Here is a 10,713-nt window from a genome sequence, read left to right as displayed (position 1 = left end):
AGTCAGGTCTGAGCTTCTTGTAACGGCTGTTAATGGAGAATGTATTCATCCGAGTCACCTCATCTTCAGTGTATCCAGCAGTGGTAAATGTTTCTCTACCCTTAAGAATTTTTTGCACTAACCATGAGGACTGAGGCAGCTGCACTTCCCATATAGATCTCCCTTTTATGTAGCAACTATGCATCCATTGTATCCAAAAAAAATAAATTATTCTTATCAAAGAAGAATAGGTAAAAAATACCGTAACCCCAATCTTCTAGTACGCAATGTGATGCACAAACGTTCATTAGCCAAGAAGGAAAAACAGAAAACATACAAAACTTGAATATTCGGTTAACACAAATGAAGAATATAACCAAAAAGATGGACAAAACAGCTTGGAAGATACAATACAAACAACTAAACCAAAGTACTGGCACTGTCTCTAAGTTCATTTAGTGGGAGAGAGAAGCATAATGAGTTAACAAGCTTTGCAACTCTTCCGACAATATCCTGGAAGGCCTGCACTTCCCAGCATGTACTCTGGATTCTTGGTGCATTCCCCAAGAGCAGCCCATCTCTCACAATTCTCATCAGCATCGGTGCAATTTCCATCGGAAACAATTTTGTCAAAGGAATCCACATGAATCCACTTTGTTGCTGACCATTTCTCACCTTGAATGACAGGGCACCCACCATGGAGACTAATGGGATCAGGAGTGGCATTTGGATGAAGACTATAGAAAAGCAGGGCATCACCTTTCCGTGGTTTCACTGATAAATTCCAAGAAAACGAAAAAGGTAGAGAAAGATGGACAATAAGCAGCAAATACAACTATGCAACAATTCTGAGAGATCTTGAAGTCGTATAGATTTACCTGATATGCCCTTCCTTGCACATTCAGACAAGCTGTCATCTGCTGCCATTGACCTACGGCGAGGAGATTCCTATAGAAAATTCCAATATTTGTTGAGTAAAGAGTGTGTAGTAACAAGAGCAGCCAAGAGCAGACTGTAGTATAAATATGGTGAAGCTAAACTGAAAATGTCATCTCATCAGTACCATTCAATTTATAGAGAGAAGAACAAAAAGAACCCTCAAATAAACCAATGAGAGGAATCAAATCAAACATATCCAAGCAAAAATGGGGTGTTTGCCAAGCTCAGATGACTGCTTTTATAGTATGGCTTGCTGCAACTGAAATGTGCCATAACAGAAGCAAAACTTCAGCTTTTTCTAATAGAACTGCATGCTTTTGCCGGCTTTCTGCTGTCACGCATGTTCCCTTCAATTACAAAGCTCAATATCCTTTTAGTTCTTAGTTCCCAAAAATATCTTGGTTTGCTATTCGGCATAATTTTTACCCTCCAGTATTTCATCTTCCAAAATTTCAACAACACCACTTCAAAATTACTATTTTACCTTTAAACCCACACCACAAATGAAAGAGTGCAGATATTGCAAAGGTAATCAGAGAAATAACGCCTTAAATTAGATTGCAGCAGAAGATAAATGCACTCCTCATAACCCAATAAGCAAAATGCAAAGCAGAAAAATGGAATCAACGTAGATAAAACTTAAACTAACCTCTGCTTTAGGGAAGACAGTCTCACCTCCCTCTTTAACATCTGTGAGATACATAAGTACAGTGGCCACGCGGTGTCCACCTCGAGCAATATTAACCTTGTCTACAAAGTAATCATAGTGTGGCTCATATTTCTGCCCCTCCTCGTATCGTAGTACTTGTATTTCTTCTCCATTCTCTGTAAACAAGAAATAGCAGTCACGTACTCTGGTAACTTAAAGTTGTCTCTCCAAAACTTTCAAACCAGCAGATACAGTGACAAACTTAATGAAGAGAACAAAGAATACGTGTCAAAAAAGTTGTTCATAATTTAATTTTGAAAGGGGGATAATTTTTATAATAGAGGTAATTAATAACTTAAGCCTTTAGAGAATGTGTCGTTGAAAAGTTAACAGCTTTTAGTATAGCAGATAGCATAATGCAATCATTTTCCGTTCAAAACACGAACTCATAACAGGTTTCCTGAATAAAAACAGATTCATTGTGAACCAATAAACACTGAACAGAATGGATAATATTTTAGACTAAATCGATTTCCTCTCCTCTAGTAGGTTGCACTCTTTAATGGACAACACATTATGCCATTTTCAGTCTTAAAGCATAGTGAAACTCAACATCTGCAAAATTTACTACAGTTCGACTTGTCAAGATAATATAATATAACAGAAGAGATTGTCATTAAATGTTCAATCAGCTAGAAACATTTTACTGAAGCGAGTTATTTTTGTACATGACAAGGTTGATAGGTGATCTATTAGACAGGATCTTCAATATGCAACTAACTATTGATGAGTTCAGACAAAATTCACATAGAATGAGTTGTTCCGGGGACGCCACACCTTTAGGTAGAAAGGTCCAAGTTGCTATCTTGTCCTCTATCCCGGAGACAATAGGATCCTGCAGCGTGAGAGGCAGAGATGACGATTTCACAAAAAAAAAAAGATACAGAAATGAGAAATGCAGAAGTTAAGTATGAAGCAATGAATTTGCCTTTAAAATAAGTGATATCATCTGTAGCCTGTAATAAATCATATGCTAATTATAAAGGGAGCAATCATCAATTATCAGATTAAAACAATAATAACAATGTTGGGGACGGGCGGGTATGGAAAAGTGGATCAAGGAGAAGGAGAGCGGGTCCTCATCATGCCAATTAAATCCATATCGTTCACTATCAATAAAAGATGTGCTAAATACTATGATACATAAAAGGAACTTCATCTAGTTTACTTGATGTTTAAGGTACTTTGCAGCCCAAAAAGAAAACGTGAACACATTGTTAACTAATAGAATATTAAGAAGAACTTCTCTAAGCAACCAAACTACGCATAATTTGTTTTCTCGAATAGAAAACAAGTATATAAGAATAGAGACCCGAAAACTAACATATACATCAAGGGCGGAGCCAGAGGGGTGCAAGCGGGGTCAATTGAACCTCCTTCGTTGAATATATTTTTTTTTTCCATATATATAAGTTGAATCCCCTTGGCATAAGAACTTTGTTTTTGAATCCCCTTAGTTCGAATTCCTGGCTCCGCCACCGTATACATCCACTTTTAAGAGTTAAAGATCAAGAACCATTATCACCGGATCATCTAACCCCATATGATCTCCTACCAGACTAAAGTGATAAAATGGTCAACCAAAGCTTGAAAAGTGAAGATCCAGAAAATTACCAACACTAGTACAATGATAATGAAAGTGTGCACATAGCAATATGAGTTGCATAATCACACCAACTGAAAGATAGCACTAAAGTCGTGAAATTTATAGATAAAAAGCGAGTAAATCCAACCTTAGCTTTGGAAATGAACATTCCGGAGCTCGTCCTAACCTCACTATGCTTACTTTTTCCAGACTCATTATCTGCCACAGCCGATCTCTTCAGCTCCGATTTCGCCTACCACACAATCCCCAAAGTCAAATTATAAGTCCACACACATTTACTTAGTGAAAATATATCGAGAATTCGCTTATTCCCTAGATGCATATGTCCTGTTATTTCACAATTGAAATAACACATGTCGCTTCAGATTGAAAATATTTAGCACAATTAATATTTCATATATTCGAAATAAATTCAGAATCAAATTGAATAGATGTATCTAGGGAGAATCCGCTTTGAAGAAACTATTCCCTAGATACACATATCGTGTTATTCACAATTGAATCAATTAATTTTTGTTTTTTTTAAAAGAACTAAAGTTAGGAAATCAAAACATATTAAAGAGAAAATGTCACTCACAAGAGATATCAAGTGATTGCATTCTTCATCCGTAAGAAATCCTTCATATACAAAAGCTCTGTAAACAGTCCAAAAAAAAAAAAAAATCGGTTGGCAAAAAGTACAGCATCATTTAAACAAATTATTAAACACCTTTTTTTAATTGGAATTAAGAAGTAGTAGAAGCAAAACTACCTAGGTTTCCATGAAATTTGTTTGGCTTTGGATGGATTGATAATTGCTGAGCTGGACGATTTGTGCACAAAAGCTATGATCAAGAGGAAGAAAAGACTAGCTAAATGCGAAGAGTTTTTCATGAGTTTTGCCGTTGAGTAGAAAAATGGGCACAATTTTTCCAGGGAAAGTATTCAGATTTTGTAGTATGTAATTGTAAATCTAAATGACTAAATCAAGTTGACTTGAAGCAGTAAACTGACAGAACAGAAAAGTTCCTATAGGCTATAACATTGTACCTCGAACCCCCGTGTCGTGTCGGTAATTTGTATTTACTCTTCTTTTGGGATAATTTCAATAATGTACAATCTAAGATAAAATATTCCATTCATGTAGTCATATTTTTAATTTGCATAGCCAATTATTTTTTGCAATAGTGTTTATATACATGATGTACAATATTGTGCGCTTATTGTAGGCAATGTATCGTATGGAAGTGTATAATAATGTATAAAGAAGAGTTAAAAATTTCAAATTGTACAAACCGGGTAAATATTTTCTCCAAATAGACAGAGTGTAATTTTCCCATAATTAAACTACTCGTCACAATTTATAGGATACTCTTTCTTTTTTAGTCAGTCCGAAAAAGAATTACACTTTTTTACATTTAGCAACAGTTTAACTCTAAAATTGTTATTTCCCCTTGATGAAATGATTTCTAACAACAAAAATCTCTCTAACTTGTTTTAGACTACAAGATTAAAAAAAATTCCTTTTTTTTTTTTTGAATTTCGAGTCCAATCAAATACCCTCTAATAATTTGGGACAAAATGAATACTTGTTCTTACTTTTCCTTGGTACTAAAACCAATGTAACTCCGATTGTTAGACTTGTTATTCACGAAAAATAGGGTAGGTATAAGTTAAGCCTACAATCATGCTGACTAGGCGGGGCTCGAATAGGTGTGATATAATTATAATAAATACTTTTAAATAAAATACGTAAAAAATTAAAGAAAATTATAAATAAGTGATATATATATATATATATATATATTGTCCAAAAAAAAAAACACACACACACACACATATATATATATATATATATATATATATATATATATATATATATATCCACCCCCACAAAAAAATTAATTAGAACAATCTATATATATATATATATATATATATTATATATATATATATATATATGATAGAACAATCATATAGATTCACTATCAGCTATGGATTAACAAGATAAATAATTGGAAAAAAAAGAATATATAAATTTGGTCTGGTATAAGTGGTCTGCAAATGCGAATAAAAGGCGAGACCCCGCCGAATAGGTGTGATTGAATCAAACCTAATAAAATACCATTTGTACACACATACACATATATATATATATGAGTTATTCAATATACACGAGTACAAATAGATTCACATGGATTAACCATAAATTTGGTCTGGTATAAGTGGTCTGCAAATGCGAATAAAAGGCGAGACCCCGCCTCAGGATCAGATCCTAGGCTCCATATGAGTTTTGATACACGAGTACAAATAGAACATATTTAGCTAAGTCTGCACATATTGTTCCGAAAGGTCTCACACCATTAAGAGTATGCATACGCCTTATATATAGCTTCTTTTTTCTTTTCATACCAATGTGTGATTTTGTTGATAACAAATTTGTCTTTCAATTCTGTAAAAGGGCGCCGAGTTAAATCCTATTAACAAAGTAATCTGCACTTGCTGATATAAAGCTTGTACTATATAGAATAATACAGGTAATATCTAGCTAGCCATGTCAAAACGCACACGTTCAACCTAGTATGATTCACCTTCTAAAGTCCATAGTTGTATGCACAATATATTACAGGATCAAATATCCAGTAAGATGCTATTTCTGGATGCACTCAAATAGAACAAGGGTCTGCTATGCACCCTACAATATGTTGACATCTCTTTTCTTATTCAATATAGAGTAGGGACCAACACGTACGTGATATGTCGTCCACCCAACATCGCTAAATTAAGAAACCTGTCAAAACTTGAAACACTTGACTCCTGCACTTCTCATATTGATTTCTCAGTTGATTTTCACCTGGATACGGTGATTCAATCTGTATGGTAGAATAGAACATTAATAACCCGACATGCATGTTGTGAATTCCGACAGCTCCATGGCAGTGAGATGTATGTCCAGAGTGTTCAGATCATATGAGAGATCTTCATTGTAACAAGGGATTAATACTATATTTCTCCAACTCTGCCTGATTTTGCTGGTAATTCGGATCATCTTTACACTTTGGTGAGGCCAAGTCAAGCAGTAAATTCACTTTACGGGATATATCATCTTGACGATTGGTATGTTGGAACGTTTTTTTTCTCTCAAGAATGCTTCCAGTACCTTTTAACATCTCCTGAACCTGCATATGGCATGCATCAAATTAGTGGAAATTACAAATTTTCCTTTTAATTGATGAAGCATGAAATATATTGGCTTTTTTCTCCTTTATTGTGCCATGGTATGTGAATGTTACAGAATAAAGTGCCAAGTTCTCTTGGAATTAGCTTAACATTTCCAAGCACAGTTGGACAAAGCTCTATGCACAGAGAACTTAAAAAAATAACCAAATAAAATCAAAAAGCTAAATCCTTTTGAGTACTAGTGTCTAGTGTTAACATGATCTCAGCTCAATTTACTGCACTCTAGCATTTTATATTGTCCTTCCCCTTTATAAAACCTTTTGGTTGAACCGTAATTCACATCAGACTTGTCCTTGGCCTTGGGTTAGAACAAGATCAAGGAATTGTCAGAGCTCTTACTTTTTTCCCCTAATTACGTGTATTCTCGCCACGTTCCTTAACAAAAGAAAAGGCACACATTATGTCTTTGAATTCTAACAGATTAAGACCGGTAAAGCTTTCTGGATCAGAGCAAAACTTTAGAACTTCCCTCAGTAGAAGCAACACTCTTTCCTTTAGAATACTATCTCTTTATGGGACAATCTGAGTAAAAAGTGAATCTATACAATCTTTCGAAAGGCTACAATCCAGGTTCTGTTATTATGATTCATACTGGTTATGTGCCCCCTAAAATATCACATTACTTGCCTGGCTCATTGGAGGCCGGTCTGTTGAAGCTTGCTGTATGCATAAAGAGGCAACCATTACCATCCGATTCATTTGTTCTGAGTTATAGTCATCCCCAAGTGATGGATCAACTAACCTGCTGTATACTATAGCAGATAGCATAATATAATCATCAACAGATTAAAATCATGAACTCATAACAGGTTTTCTGAATAAGAACAGATCCATTGTAAACCAATAAACAGTGAACAGAATGGATAATATTTTAAACTAACTTTTTCCAGTCTTCTAGTAGGTTGCACTTTTTAATGGACATCACATTATACAATTTTCAGTCTTAAAGCTTAGTGAACCTCAACATCTGCAAAACCTATTACAGTTCAACTTGTCAAATGAATAATGATATAGTATAAAATCAGGAATTGTCATTTAATGTTCAATCAGCTACAAACATTTTACTGAAGTGAGTTAATTTTGTCCATGACAAGGTTGTAATTTTGTCCATGACAAGGTTGATAGATGACCTATTAGAGAAAATCTTCAATATGCAACTAACAATCGACGAGTTCAGACAAAATTCACATAGAATGTATCGTTTAGGGGATGCCACACCTTTGGGTAGAAAGGTCCAAGTTGCTATCTTATCCTCTATCCCTGAGACAATAGGATCCTGCAGCATGAGAGGCAGAGATGAAGATTTCACAAAATCAAAGATACAGAAATGAGAAAGGCAGAAGTTATCAAGTACGAAGCAATGAATTTGTCTTTGAAATAAGTATATCATCTGAAGCCTGTAATAAATCATATGCTAATTATAAAGGGAGCAATCACAAATTATCAGATTAAAACAATAATAACTATGTTGGGGATAGACCTATATGGAAAAATGGATCACGGAGGACTGTGAATCCCCATCACACCAATTATATCTGTATCGTTCACCATCAGTAAAAGATGTGTGACACACTCTGATACATAAAGGAACCTCATCTGTTTTACAGATGTTTAAGGTACTTTGCAGCCCAAAAAGAAAATGCCCACACAGAAAAAAAGGTCTCCACATTGGTCATTTAATAGAATATTCAAAAGAAATTCTATAAGCAACCAAACTGGGCATAATTTGCACTCTCCGAATAGAAACCAAGTATATATAAGAATAGAGAGACAAGAAAACTAACATATACATCGATTGTTAAGAGTTAAAGATCAAAAACCATTATCACCGGATCATCTAACCCCATATCATCTCCTGCCAGATTAAAGTGATAGAAAATGCTCAACCAAAGCTTGAAAAGTGAAGATCCTGAGAATTGCCAACACGAGCATAAGGATAATGAATGTGTAAAACGTATTAAATTATTAGATGATGATAATCAACGCATTAAATCAAACTTCAACTATGACATTCATGAATTCCCGTAATCCTAGAAACAAGTAAACTAGCCACTCATGCTCGTGGCACACAAATCTCTAGAATTTGATAACATAAACCAAAGTATAGAGAAATTCAACTATGAAATTCAATTATCATAATGATCAAAAAAAAAAAAAAAGGTGGAAAACGAACCTTAGATTTGGAAATGAACATTCCGGAGCTCGTCCTAACCTCACTGTGCTTACTTTTTCCAGACTCATTATCTGCCACAGCCGATCTCTTCAGCTCCGATTTCGCCTACCACACAATCCACAAAAGTCAAATAAAAAGTCCACACACAAAATTGATCAGCTACACACAAAATTGATCAAACACATATTAAAAGAGAAAATGAGACTCACGAGAGATATCACATGATTGCATTCTTCATCCGTAAGAAAACCCTCATATACAAAAGCTCTGTAAACAGTCAAAAAATCGGTTCGGAAACAGTACAACATCATTACAAAATCCATAATTAAACATTTTTTTAATTGGAATACCTAGGTTTCCATGAAATTTGCTTGGCTTTGGATGGATTGATAATTGCTGAGCTGCACGATTCGTGCACAAAAGCTATAATCAAGAGGAAGAAAAGACTAGCTAAATGCGAAGAGTTTTTCATGAGAAAAGGCCGTTGAGTTGAAAAATTGAACAAAATTTCTCAGCGAAAGTATTGAGATTTCGTATGTAATTGTAATTTGTAAATCTAAATTCAGTTGACTTGAAGCAGTAAACTGACAGAAGAGATAAATTCCATTAGATTAGACTAGTCTTTTTCAGTTTAATTATAGATCCCGCCCCAAGGACGGCGTTAATTGAACTATTCTTTTTTTTTAAAAAAAAAAAAAAACCCTTGGTACTAAAACAAATTTAACTCCGGTTGTTTGGGTTTTCTTTTTCGGGAAGGGTCAGATTTGCCCTTGTACTTTACAAAATAAGTTATATTTGTCTTTCGTTATATTTTTTCAATATATGCACTTGTTATCCAACTTTGGTTGCCATATTTGCCCCTACTCCATTAAATCCCCTTGTCCCGCCTTAATTTTCCTACGTGGCATTTTTTTTCAAATTAAACCTAGTCAAATATTTTAATTAGTTAAGCGCAAGTATCCATGGCTAAAAACAGACTATGAAGTCTTTGAGCATCAAATGAGGACTAACAACCCATGCTGCCAAATTAATTGCATCAGTAGATATGCTCTCTAGAGCTGAGGAATAAACAAATTGAAAATCAGATTATCTGGATTTTGCAAAGAAAATTATGAATCATCTAATGGCAACTTTTCTTTTCAAAGTGGTTAATCAGTTTATTGATTCTTAATAATGATTGTTGGATAATTACCATTTCGAAAATATTTAATTTTGATGGAAAAAAGAGTATTTGGAATTCGATTGAGCTTGTACATGAATTTCACTTAGAAAAAATTAAAGTTTCGTAAATTCAATTGCAAAAAGTTAGAAATTTTACAAGTGCAACATTACTTGAAATACCCCTTAAACTAAATTTTCAATTTCGTATTCTCTATTTCAAGTTAAAGTTAAGAATAGAAAGGAAATTGCAAAATAAGTTTTGATCCGTGAAGTTCAAAGCTTTGGCTGGTTAGTTGCTTATCCAGAAAAGGAGGAAACAACACGACATGGGGTTAAAGTGCAGAACCCATCCGGGATGGAAAAAAGTAGAGCAATTTTAGCGAAGATGACTATAGCGGTGTGTCACGACCCAAATCATGGATCATGCGGGCACCCACACTAAGCGAACCCTTCAGATAACTACCTTAATTTGATACAACATGCGGAATAAATACTTTTATTATAAGAAATTCTCAAAATCTGGTCTAGACTCATACAAGAGCTTCTAAGAAGTTTACAATTTGAATAGATAATTATCGGATACGATTTCGTTTAAGGCCAAATTCTAAGGAGAGACCGGGTTGCAATAGCTCACCCAAACATCTTTGACGAATGCTCGAAACGGTCGTGAGACTCCGAACATCACCTCGAAATATTTCTACCTCCAAGGACAGGAAGAAGAGTAGTATGAAAGACAACACAAGGCTCGTAGGTATCATAGGCCGACAATGGTTAGTTCACGCATATAAACAAGAAGCAACTAACTCAGCGATAAGTAATCTGCCACACATTACGAGAAAGTCTTGCATTAACGATAGTCACCAAGGATCTCAATATCTCGTATTATAAGCCTAGGGAGAATTCTATAAACCTCGATTCCATCCACCT

The 10,713-nt window shown here is 34.7% G+C and overlaps 1 protein-coding gene across 2 annotated transcripts; it reads right to left on the bottom strand.

Annotated features, from left to right (window-relative positions):
* Positions 1-232: 232 nt before the first annotated feature.
* LOC132051834 (probable prolyl 4-hydroxylase 4) lies at positions 233-9,237 on the bottom strand. Of its 2 annotated transcripts, none has more exons than XM_059443074.1 (7): positions 8,976-9,237; positions 8,835-8,892; positions 8,626-8,730; positions 7,671-7,728; positions 1,568-1,743; positions 858-927; positions 233-753 (listed from the first exon to the last, which is right to left on the bottom strand). In XM_059443074.1, the coding sequence occupies exons 1-7, from the start codon at positions 9,095-9,097 to the stop codon at positions 461-463; spliced, it is 882 nt and encodes a 293-aa protein (XP_059299057.1). In that variant the 5' UTR covers positions 9,098-9,237; the 3' UTR covers positions 233-460. The 2 variants fall into 2 exon arrangements, with proteins under 2 accessions (XP_059299057.1, XP_059299056.1); XM_059443073.1 differs by lacking the exons at positions 7,671-7,728; positions 8,626-8,730; positions 8,835-8,892; positions 8,976-9,237 and adding exons at positions 2,405-2,462; positions 3,361-3,465; positions 3,811-3,868; positions 3,985-4,244.
* Positions 9,238-10,713: the final 1,476 nt, after the last annotated feature.

The sequence above is a fragment of the Lycium ferocissimum genome, chromosome 4 (genome assembly GCF_029784015.1).
Source record: "Lycium ferocissimum isolate CSIRO_LF1 chromosome 4, AGI_CSIRO_Lferr_CH_V1, whole genome shotgun sequence".
Classification (NCBI taxonomy): Eukaryota; Viridiplantae; Streptophyta; class Magnoliopsida; order Solanales; family Solanaceae; genus Lycium; species Lycium ferocissimum.
The sequence above is the reverse complement of the archived record's forward strand: the minus strand, read 5'-3'. Positions and strand labels throughout refer to the sequence as shown.